The sequence below is a fragment of the Mycetomoellerius zeteki genome, unplaced genomic scaffold, assembly GCF_001594055.1.
Source record: "Mycetomoellerius zeteki isolate Tzet28-1 unplaced genomic scaffold, Tzet1.0 scaffold216, whole genome shotgun sequence".
In the NCBI taxonomy this organism is placed as follows: Eukaryota; Metazoa; Arthropoda; class Insecta; order Hymenoptera; family Formicidae; genus Mycetomoellerius; species Mycetomoellerius zeteki.
This window is the reverse complement of record NW_017257128.1, coordinates 77,129-99,201: the sequence shown is the minus strand read 5'-3', so window position 1 is coordinate 99,201 and position 22,073 is coordinate 77,129. Positions and strand designations below refer to the sequence as shown.

The following is a 22,073-nucleotide window of genomic DNA, read 5'->3' as shown; positions in this document are numbered from 1 at the left end:
CCAACGGTTTTCGAGATATGGGAACATTTGAACTCTATCGTCGAAAATTTTCTAAGTCCGACGTCGAAAATTTTTTGAGAGTACTGAGTAGTTCTGATCGGCGTTCTGAGCAGTTCTCGACGAGCCCTAACGAAAAGTATTAGGTGAAAATGCGATTGGATTGCTACATAAGGAGATATGTGCTTTTGCAATCAATTTTTCAAATTTTGTTTTAAGTACATATCTCTTTTATTTTTGGGTCTGTGTTGATTTTAATCGCTTAGAACTCTTCGAAATAGACAGAATAACAATTAACATGTGACAGAACTATTGTATAAAAAAATTAAAAAAAAATTTTTTAATTTTTTTTTATAAATTTTGTTGTATGTCAAAATTGTTTTTTATGTATCAGGAACTCCAGGTATTCACAAAATAAAGCTATTAAGCTGCTCAGAACTATTCGAGCTCGAATTTCGGTAAAAAGTTAGCACCCCATTTTTTAAAAATTGTTTAAAAATTGTTATTAAGGGAATCTCGAGTTAAAAAGTACAGAGAACTCTTCGTATCGTTGAAAGGAAGCAGGAACTCTATTCAGAACTATTGAATCTAAAAATTGATTTTTCAAAAATTTGTAATTTTTTTTTTATTTTTCAAAACTTTTTTTTATCTATCAGGAACTCTAGGTATTCACGAAATGAAGCTATTGGGCCGCCCAGAACTGTTGGAACTCGATTTTCGATAAGAAGTTAGCACCCCATTTTTTAAATTTATTTAAAAATAGTTATTAAGCGGAACTCTTGTTATAAATTATATAGAACTCTTTGTCTCGTCAAAAAGAAACGGGAACTCTAATCAGAACTCCTGAGTACTATAGTTGGGGTGCTAACTTCACATACCCAAATTTGAGATAGTTATGACGAAAAATATAATACAAAAATTGTTTCAACCCACCTCGGTTTTCCCTACTTGACTGTGATTAGTCAATTCTCACAGATTTCGGCATACGGCATACGGTTACGGCCATTATAAACGCTCCTGACTAGCAATTTAATAATTTAATGCTTTTTTGCATCTTAGAACAATCTTAATGCTGAGTAATATATTAAATCTGTAAATAATTGAGCTAGACCGTTTAAGGCATTGATTTCTATAGTTTGTGTTATCATGTATACAGTCCTATAAGATATTATATATAGAACTTATTTTATTTTTTCGTTAGTTTATAAAAATTCGAACTATTACATCTAACGTTATATTTTGTGAACGGTAGTTATAAAAAAAAGTAAACGGTTTGTTTAATCGGTTCAAAATATGATGTTGTAGATGTCGATGAGGTAGTGGATCCTGTTATATATTTATTAAGCGACCGAAGTTCCATGATCAATGGCGCCTGCTTGCCCATCGACGGTGGTTTCTTAGTTGGATAAACAAAATTATCATCTTTAAAAAAGAAAAAAATATTCTATTACTACAGGTACAGTAATCTCCATTTCCAAAATTCAATATTTGTGGAAGTTATGCTGTAAATGATAGTAATTACCTTGTTATGAATGATACAATTTATACGCTGCTAATAAAAGGACTAATAAAGATTATTGCAATATAGTTATATATTTAATTGACGTAAGGTTCGATCGGATTATCAAAAAGGATTGAAGGATTATGAAAAAGATATCAAAATTGACAAAAAAACAAGCAAGTTTCGTTTGTTTCAGTTTAATTTAAAAAAATGCTTTGTTTCTTCTCTTCTTCATCGTCAACTAGATTCGACAAACAGGCGGCAACAGAGAAAGCCGTGAACGGGCGAGACCACTCACGTTGGCGAGTGTGTGTCTCTTTCTCTCGCAATCTTCGAAAATATTCTACTCCAAAATACTAACGCACGTACGTATAATTATATAATTCGCGAGCTCTCCTGTGCCGTGGCTGCATCCGATCTAAAGAACGCTTTTCTTTCGGCTCCTAATTTGCTCCTACGGTGAACATAACGCGATGGAGAAACTGAGAATATGTATGCTAAACGAAATAATGCAAATTGAATTTATCTCTTCACCCGCCGCTTGCACATTTTTCTGCATATCGAGATGTGTCTCAAATTACGGGTGTCCGAAAAAATATATGTACATATGTGTTCTCACACGCTCACACGCTCACACGCACACACACACACACACACACACGCTCGCGCGCGCGCACACACACCATATCAACTATTGCGCGTGTGACATCAGATTTCGAATTTTATAAAAAATTTAATTGAAAGTCTAGTTAGTTAATTATGCTTGTTCGAATTGATACACATTTTTTAATTGAGATGTCGCAGACAAAAAAATTAAGTGGCGTACGTAAATGATTTATAATTTACATCTACATGTATCTTTTCTTCAACAAAATGGTTTTCATTCGATTGAGTAACGATCAATACTTAATGTTGGCTAAGAATAAAAAATAAATGTAGTATCTTATATAAAGATACTACATTCAGAAATATCTTTATATAATATATATCAGACTTATAGTGCAGTGTTTGTATTACATTTCACAATGTTACATAAAAGGAAACAAAGTTTTCTAATCAAAGACTACGACGTATTTGACGATGAGTCATATACGCGAATGTAAATTGCAAGAATCAATCGTAATTGGATTCTTTCTATTTTTATTTTCTTTGATTTTATAAATCGAAATACCTGACATAGGCATTGCCGATTTTTAATTGCAAATTAAAAGACCACGATTTTTCCAAGTAAAATTTAAGCGTGGAAAGATCGTTCGAAATTTTTGTCAAATACAATTCTTTTCGAAACACTTTGCTGCGTATATATTGAAATATCTCGGTACCAAGTGTTGAATGTAAAACGAGTTTAATTAAAATATATAATACCTGTATTTTATCAATTGCGAGACACGTTTAAACGATTGAACGCGCGACATACCTATTTCTTAAAGCAAATTCGCATGTACGCATTGAGACAGATAACGAATTTGCTATCACCAAAACGCATTTTACTCGTAATCACTATTAATCAATTCCACCGGGTAAAACTTAAACGAGTAACAATATTGCGTTTTGTTATCTCCAGACATTCCTTGATCGTCTAATTTCACTTTCAGCCAGAATAACGCGAAAAGATCAAATTTCCTAAACGCAATCTTTCTTCCAAACAACGTTAACGCTACTAGCTTTCATTTACATTAATATCGCAAATTATTATAGATTAACAAGCAAAGTTCTTTCGCTGTCTCGCGCTCTCGCTTCCTCTTATCGTAAACGTGATAAAGTAATTGCTTTATATTATTAAATAAACATTCTATGGATACAGCATTGCCAATCTTTGTCAAAATTGGATATTTTATCGTTTTGAAATAAAAATGATATATATATATATATATATAAATAATATATTATATTTTATCTAAAAACAATAAATCATCGAATATTGACAATTTTGTATATATTACATTTTTTAATAATATATGTTTACTAACGTTAGTGTTTTACGTAATCTAGCAAGTGCGAGATACAACGAAAGGAAAATGCACTCCGCAGTGCAACGAAGATGTGTATAAATTAACCCATTTACATCATGCATATCCGCAATATTTTGTACCGATTGCAAAAGATTTACTACGCAAGCGACATTGAAATTTGAAATATTAACATACAATAATCGAATAACTAAAATATTTCATCATAAAGTAGAACGAATAAATATTTCAGATTATTAGGAACCAAATAATAGATTAACACGTTAAGTGCCGAGCCTATTTGTTTCACTTTCCATTAATACCATCCATTAATTTTTGATGAAGCATTATATTCTTCACTTATTAAGCCCAAAACACAATGCGAGGGAATAGCGATAGCGATAGGAATAACACGATTTCAGAAACTGTGTATTCCGATATATCCGATTTCTGATAAGTTGAAATCATGTTATTCCTATCGCTATTCCCTCGCATTGTGCCTTTACTTTAAATTCCTCAAGGACTGACGTCGCCTAAATGAAATATTTATCCTCGGTACGCAGAGATCGGCGCGGCGGCGTAGCCTAAATAAGAAATTGAGCGTCGGTTCGTAAGGACCGGCGTGGCATTTAACGTGTTAATGTTTTTCATTGGTAGAAAAAAAAACTAAAATATATGGAATTTTAAGGGCAGAAAGAGGATTATCCAAATTGTTGATTCTTAATCATTCCGAGAGGAGTCTGGGAAGAAAAAAGAAACTTGCAGATGTATATGGGTCAACATTCTCATCGTTCGACTATCGATTATATTCCTAACACTTTTCCGCCAAGACGGAATGAAGTACAAATGCAAAGTAATCGAGAAACAGGGCTATACACCTTGTGTTAAACAGACCATATCTTCCTTCATTCTCTCTCTCTTTCTCTCTTCCCCCCTCTCACTAATCAAAATGCTTCTATAGGTATGGTTGTGTCATTTTTTTATCATATAGTACACAAAGACAGTTTTACAGTATTTATTATTTGTTCTCGGTGTTGCCGCTCTTTTTGCCACACTTTATCGGACACTTTATCTAATTTCTCTCTCTCTCTCTCTCTCTCTCTCTCTCTCTCTCTCTCTCTCATTTTTTCACTCTCGCTTTCTTTGTTTCGTTTCTCCTCAAGCACACTTGCACATATTATCAATGTTCTTCTTGCTTCAATAGATTATAATAATAATTGTATATATACAAACCATTCGCCTCGATACACATTTCAATTAGTACACTTAAAATACATCGATCGCGAATTTATTTAATCGACACTTGCCGCAGTCGTCGTGACATCCTATCGCCGAGGGAGGCCATTGGAGCCGTCATTTGAGACTTTCTGAACGTTCTACATCTATTTGCACATATTCGCGAAAGCTCCCCTAGGCCGGCCAAACAAGCGCGTACGACTCGTAACCTATGATCCACAATCGTGCACAACGAAAAAAAACATACATACGCACGCTCTCTCTCTCTCTCTCTCAATAATTGTATAGCTTTCACTCGCGCAGTTTGCATACCTTTCGTGTCCAAAGCCACTGGTCCGATCACAGAATGCGGAAAACAAATTATTTAGTGATGAAAACATCATAGAAATGTGAAATGTAAATAAAAAAAAGAAATAAATTACAATTTTGTATCTCAACAACGCATAATTTATATCAAATGCAAATTTTAATCAATTGTTATTAGTTTACTTGCACTGAAAACGTAAATTATATAACGAAATTGTATGATTGTAATATAAGTTTCTAATTGAATTATACAATTATAATTTCCGTCATTCTTCGGTTGGACCTCGCGCTTGTGCAAACCGCGCAAATTAAAAAAAAAAAGAGAAAAAGAAAATAACGCGGGGAGGAATTATCGCTGCTCCTCTTCGCGGTGGCATCGATCATCTTGAGAAGATTTCCCGTTCGACGAATTTGTGATAATTTACGAGGACGAAGCAACAAATCCGGATCGTCGTCGCACGTGTCTTCAATCAGTCAAAAACAGGTAAACGCAAGAATTCGCGCTGGCAGTGTTTTTTTTTCTCTTCAAAGCGACAATTCGCACAGAGAATCTTCTTGATCTAGTACATAATGTTCACATATTCTTGGATATATTAATCGATGCTATAAATAGAAAGTCGGAAAATCTCCCCTCCGATGACTTTACAAAATTACAATAGAATAGTCATATCGTTTTATTGTAATTATGTTAAAATTTTTTTATATTTATTAGCAATCAAGATATTACTTTGAGACGTGATAGTAAAATTCGCTTCGTTTTATCACTAGTAAAGTCTTTTGTGATAACGAGTTGTATGTAATAAGTAATAATTATGAGATTTCTAGCTGCCGCAAAGAGAAAGAGGATCATATAAGCGGGCATAAAAAGCGATGATTTATTTATAGCTTCGACTTTGTGGAAACAGTAAACGATTACGTATACGACGACAGTATACAAACATTTCCCCCTTCCATATAGAGATGAGTTTGATAACTAACATTGTTGACTCCGGGAAACTTCTCTCGAGCGATAAATGAGATTTGTTTGAGAAAGATGACTTGAGAGAAGAAATATCGATCAAACTTCGTTAGATCAACGACTTAATTATTGTGTAAAGTTATCGAGGGTATAGAAAAGTCTCTTTCATGGAAACATCAATTTTCACGAGTAAGAAATATTATTAAACTAGTTAACGTTCTTTCAAAATCTTTGAAAAATAAAACATGTGTTTTGATATGATACTCAAAGATTTTTACTTTAGATGACAGTGTTGGGATATTAATCCTTAAAAGGTTTATATATGTAAGATTATTTTTATACATCATACATCTTTTATCTTCGATTCAGTACATAGTTAAAATTAATGCAAATTCAAATTGAAATGTTTCACGTCGACTTTTAATTGCTTCGTCTCTCCCGACTTTGAAGTAATAGTATCAAATTATCCAAAACGTTTTGTTATAACGCAGACGATAGCATGAGAAAGATGTTTCGATCGGTGATTTTTGAATTCTTTTAAACAATTAATTTATTAATTTGACACTCCTCACTCTATGCGAAAGGAAATAAAGAGGTTTGTGTACACAACGTAATGATCGGAATATGTAGAGATCCTTAAGAGATTGAATACCATACGATTGGCCCATTATATTTTTCAAGATGCGTGATCTATTTCATTCTATCTTAAATAGTTCCTGAAAAATATGGTCGATCGAAGGTATGATGTCCAATTTCTTACTTGAGAATCTTTAAGAATATGTATTCTTAAACGTGATTATGTACGCCGCCCGAATATGTCGCTTTATCCTCGTCCTTCACTCGTCGCTTCGTTTCAAGTAGATCGTTGCTATTCAGGATTCGACTATACGATATACAACATAACAATTAGCAATAGCAGCAGCAATAGTTGTAACGGTAATAGTCGTAGTAGTAATAGTAATAATATGATAGTAGTAGTAGTGGTAGTAGTAGTACCCTATGAAAAAAAGAAAAAAAGATACATAGAAAAACACGGTGTCGGTATAATATATCTATACGAATAATTTTTTATCACGTTTTTTTTTTCGTTTTCTCCACTCTTCTTCATATGGAACGTGCCTTGTACGATGTATTATGTAAGTCACAACGTTAGGAAGAAAACCGAAGCGAAGGGAGGGTAATGCGAAATAGGAGAAGACAAGGACGATGAGATTTCGATGGAACGATGAGGGAACGGATGGAATTTGACGAATTCTCGGTAACACGAACGCTTCAAGTCCCTTCATCGATCCGTATTCGTACCTTATTTGATCACGTGCGTCATCTTATTTGCCTATGTAATTGTTTTACTAATATGAAATGAGGCTATATATCTTTATAGATGCGTTAACAGGATACGAATATGGGAGCTCGATCAGAGAGAAATGCGACGTATTTTCTCTCGGTATTCTTCTCTTTCTCATTAGAGTACGCTTGCACGCACGCATGTACCTTACTCGCTGTCCCTCCCGATCCATCATCGCTTCATCTTTGCGTACTCGCGCGCAAAAATTTCGCACATGATCGACGTACAAGCACACAAACACATGCATACACTTGTTACAAACACGGGACCCATAGGACATACACACGTTAGTAGAATGAAGCCTCGGTAATGCTCACCGATATTCGCTTTCTTTACACGTACCGCAATTTGCTACGTGTCATATCTTCATCTCTTGAGATTAATTCATCCAAGGAAATAAAAATGATAAGGGGAGAAAACGGTGAGCAGAACCGAGCAAGGATAAATCGTTCGTTTTTACGTTCTCAGTTAATATTGTTGACGTACAAAAGGGAAGGGCACGTGGGTTTGTCGCGGAGCGAGGAGAGGTCACGTCGGTCAATATAGACGGCGAGTTAATTGTGTCCATTTCCGAGCTTGGTTTCGTACACCTCTCGTCTCCTTAGAACGCACGATTACGGTAACGGTAGGTAATATGAACCGCGGCGATGTACACGTACATAATCCGTCACATGTATAATACTCCACTTGTACAGTACGCCCGATCGATGCCGATAAGATAGAAACGCTCCTCGGAAACTCGCAATCGTGTTTCTTCTTCGTCTTATTATCTAACACAACCGAACGAATTGTTCCTAAAAACTAGATGTACCGTTTTCTCCTTGCCCCATTGTACTACGTTCTGTATGATCGTTTAACTAGAACTTCTTAGTGAAATAATGACGATCTTGATGTTCTATCACCGTGCTATAAATCGATGCAAAATCGCTTTAGCGAAACCAAGAAAGAGATCATATATACCATCTCCGATAAAATTCTCTCGGAAAATAACTCGTAAATTTAATGCTTTGCAACTTTTTTGTTATTCTCTTGGACACGGATGATTCTTTGATGCTTATTTTTATCATCGACCCGGCTGAAGCAATAATACTCCAAGTTTAGGACTACACTATGTTTCAGTGGTTTCAAATACGCGAAATTGTAATTGCGGCTGGATTTATTGGCTTTTCCCCATGATCCTCTCGATACTAACACGGATCTATATCTCCGTTCGTATCTTTTGAAAACATCGTTTCTATTTTGTGCAAAAATTCGTGATAGCTTTACACATGTCAGTTTCTCGATTATCGATGCATCTGGTTTATGTACACGTTGCGACTTATACAAAAAAATATTCTACATTTATACAAACGTATTCGGCTAAATGGAGCAGAATACGATAATATTAGCACGAAACTGTATTGGTTCTCGTGGCTGCCTCGTGAAAATCGAATGATAATCTCGCCAAGTCAATTTCATTAACAGATAATTACATAAGTCACTAAGATGGACTTACGTAACATTAAACAAATTTAAGCTTTTAGAAATTACAGAGGATACATGTAAATTTACAAATAGAATATATGTACTATTGTAGTCGAGAACAATTTATATATATATTTATATATGTATATGACGTATACGGAATACTACGATTTTTAATATATCGTCACAGTTTTCCGTTACGCGCGTTCACACTTCGTTACTATCTGACAAAAGCCGCTACCTTTTTTTTTGGAAACGATTTATAATCACGCTACCAAACTTCGATGAATATAATTTGCTTTACTCGTACCGAAGTATTTTGTAGTTTATACACACGTGAATGGCATTTATGTGATACGAATTCAAAGGAAGCAAAGCTGGCCAGCTCGACCGTAATTCACGTTATTGTAAAAACTGTGAATGTGTCGTCCGAAGTACGCTCATGCTGTTATATATTATGAACAACTGCGAGAATCCATCATCGAAACCGCGTACTGTACATTTGCGATTCGTCACGGAAGAAAAAAAAGAGAAAACGATCGCGTTTCGTCATCCTGCGCGCAGAAGACGCGAGGGGTTCGGTGATTTTTAAGCGTCGTTATATCCTCCTCAACGTCGCTGTTGAGAGGTGTTGTCCAGACAGGACTTGTTCCGATTGCAAGACAGAAGTTCTAGTAGACTCGACTCACGCGACTGCCGAATCTCCTGAGAATCACGCCGCGCACAATAAGGAGCTGCTTCGTTGCGTCTTAAGATGCGATGAGCGTTGCTAGCCACATCTTGTTACTATAATTTGCCGCAACGCTGTTTTCCGTTTTCAACACGTGCATTGAGGATCAACGACTCGTTTCTCTCTTCTTATCCTTTCATTTCGTCCACTTGGCATGGAACGGTCGTGGTTGTTTCCATTGTCTGCACTTTCGCAGACGTCGCATATGTCGTGGGCACCATCATCAGCACGCGCCAGTCTTATTACTGATGATCTTCATGATGTCGTGATATGGAAAAATCGATCACCGAATAGCCATGCGATACCATACGCAAATTCACTTCCGGCTCGCGATAATGGATGGGAAAGCGTTGTGCAGACAACGGTAATCGCCAGTCGCCGCTTCCGACGAACGACGCTGGTGGTCATTACGATGACGATGAATCCGCTATTGCTGCTGCTGATTCACTTGTTGTGTTGCACGCTTGCCCGCCTGACCATCAGAGTGGGTGGGACGATTGCCGTCGCATTGGCGCTTCCAAAACAAAAGATACACAAAACAGCGACATTAGCGCGTCACCGTTTTCACCATATAAATGAGCTAAAGGTTCTCCTCTTTCTCTCTCTCTCTCTCTTTTTTTCTTTTCCAGCGCTCCTTCTCTCGTTCGTTACATCTACTCTCCCCAGTTTCGCTTTTACTCGGCTCCTTTTTTCCACGATTTCGTAATGTGAGATTGAATAATCGACTGGCATTAGCATGACAATGATGTAAACTGAATAAAATTAATTGTTCTTCATGATAAAATACAATGTAGTTATAGCGAGGGTATAAATATATAAATGTTAATAGCAAGTCTCAGAAGAAACAAACTTCATTAAAATATTCATTGTTCTTCCTTCTAACATGTCTCTCGCCTCCGAAGACATGTTTTGTCATTTAATCTTTTTCGATAACATTTACGGAGAGATATTATCGAATAAAGATATAATGTAACACTTGTGTTCTTCGTTTCTCGCTAAATTATACTGATATTGCAAAGTTCTCTCGCGCAAGATTCTCTTACGATATGAATAAATTGATTGTTGATACCGACAAGCTTGTGAGGAGGAATGAACTTGGAGAGAAGGCTCGCACGATGAAAGTTTTTCCCATGATCAGAGTTTTTCATGATCGGCGTCCTCTACCGTGGCACAGCAGAGAATTTCGCTCCCTCTTTGTCTATTTTTGTCATTTAGAATTAGTGCGATAGCTTTCGGTTACCTGAAAAAAAGTCAACGAAAGAACATAAAGCGGAATTTTGTTGAATTTCGAATTACCGAATAGGTTTGCGTATCTATGTTTTAATTAGATTGCAAAACAGATATGTATCGAATGCTTGAAAAAAATTTAAAACGTTAAAACGTGCACGTTTACATGTACAGTTATTCGAAAGGATGCCCCCACACAGCACGCACTAAATTGACGTTAAAAGTATTTAAAAAAAATATTGGTTTCAGCCAATTTAAAAAATAAATATCTGACTCTTGAGATGTAACTTGTGCGACAGATATCAAATTTACATTTTGCTAGTGTATCTAAATCGTAGAACATGAAAAATCGTAAGTTTAAACATTTGATGTTCATTATGTTATATAAAATTGTGATTGAAAGTGGAATATTGTTAAGAGAGCAACATATTATATAACACGTTTTAAAAAATACTCATTTTTTAATAAATTTTATTAAGAATCATTTAATTCGTATCTTAATTTTCATATTTAATATTTTTTAATCTACATGAGATATATTATATCTACAATTCTATCATTAGTATCATAACATACCGATATGATAGAATATCACAAATTAAATTTTTTAACAATATAATATTTTATAGAAAGTATATGTGATAACGCAAATTATAGAAATCAATGTCTTAAACGGTCTAACTGGATCTTAAATGCTTGTATGATTCTGTATGAATTTATATACTACGTATGTAAGTATTATACGCGCGCCGAAATGATTTTTCGGTCTTGAAACGCTAACTCTACTAAACTACCGCAGTAATATCACGAATTAAATTGCTAATCAATTTAATTTGATATTACTACGGTAGTTTAGTAGAGTTAGCGTTTCACAGTTTCAAGACCGAAAAATCATGTCGACGCGCGTTTCAAAGGACTACATACGTAGCATATAAATTCACACAGAATCATACAAGCATTTAAAATCCAGCTAGACTGTTTAAGGCATTGATTTCTATAGTTTAAATTTTTTAAACTAAAAAATGATAATTTACAATTTATAAAAGTTTTGCTTATTATGAAAAATGCCTTTCTTTTAAGTATAATGTTCCATACATTGAGAAATAAAACTAAAAATTTTTATATTTTTGTGCAATATTTGTGCTTGGGCATCCCAATAACATCAAGTATAATCGGATTTGAATCTAACAACCAAGAAAATTACTTAAAAATTATTTTTTTGTCAAAATCACATGCGATAGTCTCAAAATTATATAGTAGACCAGGCCAACGCAAGCCACAGGCAATTAGAGATGTATTCATCAAAATAGAAATTATATTATGCGTTGCATATTTTTTAATATTAGTTTGTTAATCATATTCTAATATAATTTATTAAAAATAATATAATAATTATATAAGGTGTTTCGGAATAATTGAACAATCTCTCACGAGCATGCAGAATTTATTAAAACAAAACAGATTTAGCCAAACTTGCAAAAAAGTGCTCAATTTAAGAGGTAATTTCTTCCTTTTTATAACTCTAACACAGGTCTGCCGATTTGTCGAGCATGGGAATGGGAGTATATCGAATATTTTTTTGTAATTTCGACTGAATCTGTTTTGTTTTAATAAATTCTAATTCAATTTATTATTTCATCATAAATAAAAGTGTACCTTCTCTATTGATCAAGTGTTTTTTTTCAAAAATAATTTTATCAAAATAAAAAAAGACTATCTTTTTTTCAAAAAGATGTGAGAAATCTTTAAAAAAAATATATAAGTACCTATATACGGGATGTTTGATAAGTAACGATAAATCTTTCGCGCAGGAACAGAATGGACTAAACTGAGAAGAAAAATCCTCTATCATTTTACAATTTTCACAATAGTTAACAAGATATTAATTACTAAAAATTGTCGAAAATTGATCTTCAATAATTTTTTTACTCAAATATTATCAACTTTACAGAAAAACTGCAAGAGACAAAAATTGTTTATTTTTTTCTCATAGAGTTCTAAGAATTTTTTCAGAATTTTTTAATACCGTATTTTCTCATGTTGGTAAAAATAAGAAAATACAGTACTAAAAAGTTGATAAAAAATTCTGAAAAAATTCTTAGAACTCTATGAGAAAAAAATAAACAATTTTTGTCTCTTGCAGTTTTTCTGTAAAGTTGATAATATTTGAGTAAAAAAATTATTGAAGACCAATTTTCGACAATTTTTAGTAATTAATATCTTGTTAACTATTGCGAAAATTGGAAAATGATAGAAAACTTTTCTTCTCAATTTAGTTCATCCCTGTGCGAAAGATTCATCGTTATTTATCAAACATTCTATATATATACAGATATTAAAAAATTTAGGTGACTTAAAAGTAGATCGCTTCTGGTTCTCTGATAGTATCAACAAATCTATCGCACTATTTAAAAAATCTTTACTTAAAATGGAAATAATTATTATAAATTATATATTTAAGAAACATACACTCTTCAGATATTAACTTACAATTAGAGGTACTAAGTATCTCGGCATCACAAAAAAAAATTATAGGAATTTATGTGATTATTTTAAATCTTTTTCATCTGCATGCTCGTGAGAGGTAATCACATTTTCCGGAACATCTTGTATTATGAAAGTGCAATCGACAGCAAGCAATAGTAATAGTAACTTCTGATTTTCATTTGGAGAGAATACTTGTATATAAGGTAGACATGAGTGAATATATTCTTGATGGTTTTTTTTATTTAATATTCGTCATATATTAGTGGCATATATAGGATGTCTTCATACTACGTCATGGACATATTTTAATAATTTTTTAAACAATCCTTTGGAGCAAAAATATTATGATACACTCATTTCGGAGGTTGTCACTTTTTAACTTTAAATACTTTTATAACTAGTCTGGAAATTATGTAAAAAGTAAGGTGTGTTATCTACTTACACCTTTACAAAATTAAATCTGCGAAAAAATAAATAATATTCAGTCATTTGTAATTCAAAGAATTATTATCATTTGTTCTAAAGAATATATCATTAAAAAATAATATGACGAGACATCCTGTATACGAAATGTGCACATTGAGAATTCTTTCCAAATGACAAAATGTATCCCTCCATCTTCTTCAATCTCCATTTATCCTTAATTAACATAATTAATTAAATAATTAATTAAAGTTACCATGCCACGGTATTGCGACACCATCTTCCTACCAAAATTAAGCTTCCATTCAACTAACGCGTACCGAATACATGATCTAGCGTTTGCACAAGCATAACACAAATGGCAATCTTAAAATCGGTTTTTCATCACGCACCAATAAATCGTGAAATTTGATAAGAGCTATAAATATGTAGTGATAAAATTGAAAAATAGAGCTTACACCATCATTAATACATTATAAATTTACACATACTTAAGGTACCCTAACACGGTTAATAATATTGACTACATTTACATGGCACTCTTAATCGAGTTTAATAACATCCGTTATGAAACTAACCCGATTAAGGGTGCCGTGTAATTGATGGATTGACATAGAGTACTGATAATGAATCTGGAGCATCAGTATTTATTAGGATCCTGTTACAGTATATATATATATATATATATCACAGTGCAATAGATAGTGTACGTAAAATTATAGTGAGATATATTGTTAATAATATTGATCGGATAAGGTTGTAAAATACTAAAAATATTGATGTATATTGTCAGTATTATTGATAAGTATTATTGACTGTATAGGGTCACCTTTAGTATCATAGCCACACAGGAGCTCGATATACAAATATAAGTAGAATCGAAAACAGGCTTAAAATGTAATTTTTGTCCCCAAATGTGCAATGTTCATGCAACCAAAAACGAGAGTGTAACAAGCTCTAAACATTTATTGATGTGAAAAATTCTATATATATGAAGTGATTTTAAAATAAGTCGCCAAAAATTTGCAGCGTATTTGTAACTAATCTGGAGTCGATTTTCCTTTCTTTTTTAATTATTCAGTTGATAGCTAACATTTCAAAAACTAAACAAAGTAAAAATCTGAAGCTTACTTAAAAAAGAGAGAGAAAGAGAGAGAGAGAGAGAGAGAGAGAGAGAGACGGAAATATTCAAATTTTATTATATATTTCTATTGTTAAAAATTATAATCCCAAGGGATATTGATATTTCGACAAGAAAAACTCAAATTCAAATTGATCGTAGAAAATTACAAAATTCAGCGACCTACTTTAGTATCATTTCAAATATATAATGATAAAAAAAGTCTTGCATGTTATCTATTCTAATGTCAAAATTTTCCTATTATCTGTATTACACTAATTACAACCAAAATAACTAACGTTTCTCGAAATAGTTTATTGTCTGTGCAAGCTTACATATTCTTCGAAAATGTCCGCGGATTTCAGTAGAGCAAGTTATACCCAGTCGTTTAGCGGATTTAGTCGTTCTATATTGTGTAGCAACTCACTTGGACTTGGGCTGCATTTCTCCTGCAGCAGCTAGTAGTGTATCCCTACGGTGCAACCGCATGCTGACCCTTCGCTCTTGTCCACCCGCACCTGATGCTGAAAGAGATCATCAGAAAAAACATAATGCATGAAAAACCGCACAAAAAGTTCAACCAACAATCGTGTTTTATATTCTTTCGTATCGTCAACTCACTGTTACCCTGCTGTTTCGTAAAACTCGCTTTTATAGTCTCCATATACATATTTATACATACAATTTTATACATGAGTTCAAAAAGTATTTCCATATCTTTTTAAAAAATCTTATTTTTTAAAAGTAAACTTTAATTAGAAATTTATTAACAAACAATAAGATGGATTGTATATTTATGTAAATTATTTTATCTAAAAAGATATGTAATAATAAAAATGTTATCTTAAAAATAAATGAAAATAAAAAATTGTATTATTTGGACGCGCAAAAAGTATTCAAACAGTTTAGACAGTTTAGCTTTTAAGAACACACAAAGCTCTTTTGTTTATATTAGCACAGAACGTTTCGTTATATAAAATTGCTCATTAATGTTTATTTATTTACTATAAGGTTTTTTAATAAAATTTTTTCCATTCACTGTATGTATAAATAATGTATACACATGAAAGCTTCCTACCGCCTCTCGACACACACACAGCAGGATTTATACACAAATCCAAAAGCAATGATAAGGGAGCAGCAATATTTGTTTAAAAGTTTTTCAAAAAAAAATTACAAAACTCGGCTCTCTTATAAACTCGCCGACACATTTTGGTCAGTACATTCAATCGTGCAAATAATTGATCGATAATTCGAAGAAAAAAATAGGAGGTAGGAAGAAGAAAACAATCGTAGAGAAGAGCACTCGTTATACATTGCAAAACACACGTTTTTCACAGTACGTATATTGTATGTTATACCCACCATATGTCAATCTGCAATCTAAGACTTTTTTCGAGAGACAACATAATTTACATTAAAAAACCGTAACAACAACCTAAGCGAGTGTGGGTTTGAACCTAAAATAGTATTGCCGCATTACAAAATTATAATCGTTTGACTGTTGTATTTAATTTTCATTATCGATTTAGATATGCAATAGTTTTGTTTGTATTTATAGCACAGAATTGTAAATATATTCAATGTGAATATAATGATAGTAATGACAATGATATACAAATTTAAATTTCTGAAATTAAAATACTATTCTACATAAATTCATGTAAACTGACAAAATCCAACATACTTCTTAATTGTTATTGCAATCTTTCTTAATAAGTGATCATAATATACATTTTTAAATAGTTTTTGATTATATAGCCTGATATTTTAAACATATGTTTGTTTTAATTATAAAATAGCAATTTTATAATTTTTTTACTTCACCAAAATTTGTATCGTGTATATGGTACTCTGTTCAAGGGATATATTATTTTAGATTTTATTAAAAATTTATCATCACTTTTTAAATATTGTTGTAATCTTTCAAAACAACAAATAGTATTATAATAAACGAAATAAGATAAACTGAGAGAGAGAGAGAGAGAGAGAGAGAGAGAGAGAGAGAGAGAGAGAGGATCGAGTCTTATTTTTAATCGTATGTAGGATGTTCGTCAGATTGATGCATCATGTTTCAAAATGTCATATGCTTAAAAAACTCGATATCAATCGGGCGACGCAGGAAACGATGGATAATCTTTCACTCTTGGCAATTGAAATGGAAAAATTAATTATTATAATAAAAAAAGAAAAGTAACCGAACAAATAAGAACAATTTTAAAAAATAAATCAAAATAAGGAAATGGCACGTTTTCGTGAAGATAGATGATGCGACAAATCCAAAACTTATAGATGAAAAGTAGATTTTTCTCTCTTCTCTTTTTCTTTCATCGTATGTATACGATTTCGAGAACCAACATCTGCAAGTTATTCGCGGTTGGGTTTTTCCATTCAAGCCAAGTGAGAAATAATTTTGACAAGGATAATCGACAATGTCATGTGGTGAGATAAATAAAGAGACCAGTCCTTGAATGGAAAAACATTTATTTGCTACTTTTTTCTTCATTATCATCATCATCATCATCATTATTATCAATAAAAAAACAGACTGATTACAGATAGATATATGATATGAAAACATGCTAGACGAATAAAGAAAAATAGAGAGAATGGACAATAAAAACAACGTCCCTGATGATCTAGTGCATAGGAAGAAGTTGGCAGTGTCGTTACGAGATATTAATAACGATAAATCTCACTCGATTGTTACGCCTAATGAAAACCAAAGTTTCCCTCGAGATTACAATGAACATGGATAAGTAACAAACTAGACTTTATCTTCCCTATCTAAGCTTTGGTAACCTTTTCGCGTCTTTAGACGCTCTCTTGTGGCATACATATGTTATGTGGGGCATTTAATAACAAAAAAGAAGTCAGGCTACTAAATTGTGAAAGCTCATCGAGTCATCAACCGTTAGACTACTTCTTCCATTTCACCAGAACGTATCGTTAAATATATTAAAAACTAATACGTAATACGTAATATGTTTGATTAATTATTGAGTAAGAGAATTGATCGAAACTTCACAATCGTTGCAGAATACAATTGATTAAATGATGAAAATATCAATGACTAAAATAAAAGAACACAACATTGTTTTCTTTTAAATGCTAATTATAATTAACAACACGTTCAATGCGAGCAAAACAAATACGCGATGATTTTTGTTCATGGTATCGAACGCAGTACATTTCATGCTTATTCTTCTACAAATTATAGAGAACACATTTAACGCTCTATACTTGAATTTTTATTATTAATGAGCAACAAATTGCAAATATTCGATATTTTGGATACAACAAAAAAATCAGTCATGAGACCTCTAATCACATATGAAAATAATTAATTAATAATTTTCAGATCATTTTTCATTGCTTATATAGTGAGGTTATACATATGTATATGTATAAAATTATATATATATGTATATACTTTTTCAATATGTATATATTAAAAAAATAGTAGTCACACATCGTACACTTGCAAGAAAAGTGACACAAATAAAAAATATAAAATTCTTTAAAAGGAAAGAAAATAGCGTATTTTTAAATTATTTACTATAGTATTAAACATAAGTTAATTTAGAGCAAATCACAAATTCCTTGTTTCAAGTTCTCTAGAAGTAATATAGGTATTAACTTTGTTATGGTGTTATCAGTGTTACGTTATTCCTAAAAACTATCCTTCTTCTGATTTGTTTTATTAGGAAAATATTCAACTTGTCATTAATTAAAGGCCGAAATATTTAGAACGTAATTCGTACATACTACAAAATTTAAAAAATTTCGACTTGCGTCACTTTTTCTGCGAGAATGCGATATCATTGATTGCTATTTTTAACATAATATACAAAATAGCTATTAAATGAGTTAGTTGATAAACATTTGGTTTTTACTGTTATGTTTGTCAAAACAATGTAAAATTAGAATAAGAAAACGTAGGATTAGCCGACAAAATGTCATTAATAACTATCTTTTTATCTTATCCACTCTTAAATTTATAAATATATAAAGAGAAAGCAGAACATAACCTAAGCAGAACTTGAAAGGAACTGTAAAAGATATTAGTTAATTTTTATCATTTGATTGTACAGCATCGTAGATTTTATGACAAGATATTGCAATTACTTGTATGAAAAGTAATTATATTACATATTTAAAAGAACTAGAATTGATAAACAAAAAAGTAGTTTACATATAACATTAATTTTTCTGTACTTTGATGTTACAGGACGGCATTGTAAAGTTTTAAATATCAAATAAAAAAATAAAAAAAGGAAAAAGAAGAATTTAGAGAATGAATCAAATATATTGTATTATAAAAATGATCATCTATGACACTGTGAACAAACTTTGCATGATAAATGTTGTCAGTCTATTAACTTTAGGTCAGTCTAAATAATCAAAAGATCATCAAAGCGTAAGAATAAATAAATTATGAAAAATCATTAAAGCCATGTATTCCAATATATTATCACTAGTTTCTAACCTGTGCTGCGCGTAATTTGGTTTGTTTTGCTATCAAAACTACTTTAAAAATCAAATGAATTTTGCTAAATAATACACGATGATCCGAAAATATATAATCCAAGACGAGAACAAGATGCAAAGAAACATTTTACGGTAATAAAATCTACTAACGTATTAAAAGTAAAAAAAAAACGTAAAATGTGCATATTATATATAGCAACGATCGTAAAAGAAATTAACTATAAAAAACACATTTGATGTATATACAACTGTAAAAAGATTGTCAAAAATAATTTTAAATATAATAATTTTTTTTTTGTTAAAATAATTTAAATATTCCTATATGAAAATGAAATTCTTATTTTCTTCTTTTTTTCTGATGGTATCTTATTTCATTATACTGTTACTACAATTGCATTTGTGGCAGTGCTAATATATATTAATTATTGTAATTTGGTATGTGGATATTATCAACCGTGGAGTAGAAATAATAAAGACAAAAACAAAATCAATCTTGTCACATAATATCATATGCGACAAGAATACGCGCATTAAAATCTTGCGACACGCTTCTCAAGAGTTAACGAGCACATCGATCCTGTGTGAAGTCGCAAGTATATAAAATTATCAAGTCACATATGCTTATACGTACGCTATATATGTATAGTTAAAAAAATTCTCATTCTCTCTTCAAACATTTTGTGTCGGCATTACAATCCGATCTAATTGATTTCACTATTATTTGGGGTTTAAGGCAATCGTGTTTGTTCGAAAACGGCCAAGATTTCAATGTGCATTAATAATTCGGCAGTGTAGAGAATACAAATGTATCCATTATAAATATTGTTATATAGTAGTGTATGAAAATAAATATATACATATATATATATACAGGATGATAAAAAAGTTTGATCACAAAGTTTTGTATTTATTAAATCATTAGTAACGTATATTAAAAAAAACTTTGGAGCGGTAGTTATATCTTATTAAATATAAAAAAATAATTATAAATATATAAATAATAATAACACGTTTAAAATTATCACCTTCAGCTTTGAATGATACTTTATATTTTAAGGCGCTTCAGAAACGCCAGAAAAATCAATAATGACTTTCCACGGCAAAATTTTCCCAAGCAACCAATAGTGCAATCTTTAGCTCTCTCTCTCTCTCTCTCTCTCTCTCTCTCTCTCTCTCTCTCCTCCCCTCTCTCATCTATCGTCTTTCAGCGACATGATTTCTTTTACATGTAGTACTGATATATATAATTATAATTACATTTTTTAACGCCGAAATTTCGAACAGCTCATTAAAAGAGATTGTTATGATAAAGATTCTACTTATATGACATTACAGTCCAAATCGAGCCTTCCATCTGAAAATGAGTTTTCGAAACAATGATTTTTCCGAAATTAGATTGTTAACCTAATGTTCAACCCTCAACCTAAGGGACCCACACACGCACACGCGCACCCGCGCATGCACGCACGCACGCACGCACGCGCACACACACAATACATATATCTACTAATATACGGGACCTACAGTTTTTAACGCCAGCTCCAAACGGCGGTGGCAAATATACTCTCGGTGATTGATAACAAAGATGTCAAAAATATTCTCGGTGGTTTGTCTTCCGAGAAGTGGTTATCCGTAATAAAAAGATGCACGTCCATCGTTAATGCATTCTCGTACCACCTTGAAATTTATATCAAAGCTAAAAATAGCTCTTGCATGTTAATTTTTGGTATATAATAAAATAACAGTTTTTGTTTTTTGTAAATATACGTTACTAATGAATTAATAAATGCAAAATTTGTGACTAAACTTTATCATCCCATATAAGATTACGCAAAATACTCAGTATGAAAATTATTATCTTTTTCGTAGAACATATTTCGCTTCTTGATTATCGAAATCTTGGCATAGTTTAATGCCGAGTATATAAGAGATCGCTTAGTACGTGATGTAAGAGAATGCGTTGTTTTTCAGAGAGTCTGTAAAACCTATCCGTTTTTAAATACAACAGACGAAAATATCGAGAAGAATACCCTTAAGAATATCCAAGTTACCCTGTGGTTTACCATGAGCCAGATAATCGTTAGATTTCGTGACGCTCACTGCGTCCAGATCGTCTCTGATTATCCATTCTATATAGCGATCACGTTTCTCCGCTTCGGTGGCGTTCTCCAGAGATTGCAAACCGTCCGTACAACCTACGTGCTGCAGATTCTGTAAGTACAGTCTACCAAGATGGCTAGTGGAATATCCAATCTCTAAGCTGTCTTTATTGCCACTCACGGTTTCTTGCGTAGCGACACTTGCGACAGGATCTAAAAGTCTCGATTGCACCAGTTCAGCAGCATTAGTAAGATTATCGGATTGCACTGATGGTTCGCTTGCGCCTAAATTATTCTGTCTTATATTCCTTTCCGCAATATTTGTGTTTAAAAGATTATTCGAATCTGCCGTCATACGAAATGTACTCTCCTTAAGCTTCATGTTTTTAGAATGACCAATAAAATTTTGAATAAAGGCAATATTTGCCTCATCGAAAGAACCGAGATTTGACTGGACGGGAGCACGATCAGTTAACGCGCTTGGTACACGTTCAAAAAAATCAACATCTTTCTGATACCTCTGTAAAAAATATTCGCACTTTTCCTGATCGGACTGAGGATACTGATTGTTAATCGAGCATTCTTCTCGTTTTAAGAAATCCTGATGTTTCTCGCGCTCCCTGAGTAAAAAATGCAAACTTCTACCAACTCTTTGAAAGAAACTAGGCCGTTTACGTTCTTTGCTCGCCGCCATTAAATCAATGGACTTTTTCGTCAACTTTTGCGAGGAATCAAGACTC

General features: G+C 32.4%; 2 protein-coding genes across 4 annotated transcripts in view; one reads left to right on the top strand and one right to left on the bottom strand.

Moving 5' to 3' along the window:
* The window catches only part of LOC108722752 (L-xylulose reductase), a 12,282-nt gene extending 10,685 nt beyond the window's left edge, over positions 1–1,597 (top strand). The window contains exon 4 of the mRNA XM_018448034.1: positions 1,303–1,597. Coding sequence (XP_018303536.1) covers positions 1,303–1,406 — 104 coding nt within the window. The 3' untranslated portion in view covers positions 1,407–1,597. The remainder of the gene's footprint in view (positions 1–1,302) is intronic.
* A 7,354-nt stretch (positions 1,598–8,951) lies between these two features.
* The window catches only part of LOC108722751 (casein kinase I), a 21,792-nt gene continuing 8,670 nt past the window's right edge, over positions 8,952–22,073 (bottom strand). The window contains exons 8-10 of one of the 3 annotated variants that reach the window (XR_001936617.1): positions 15,171–15,267; positions 10,651–10,726; positions 9,956–10,000 (exon numbers count right to left, since the gene is read on the bottom strand). Coding sequence is in view for 2 of the 3 variants with exons in the window: in XM_018448032.1 (XP_018303534.1) it covers positions 9,931–10,000; positions 15,171–15,267 (167 nt within the window). In the remaining variant the exon portion in view is untranslated. Of the gene's footprint in view, positions 10,727–15,170; positions 15,268–22,073 lie in introns of all 3 variants that reach the window. The other 2 variants (XM_018448032.1, XM_018448033.1) reach the window with 2 other exon arrangements.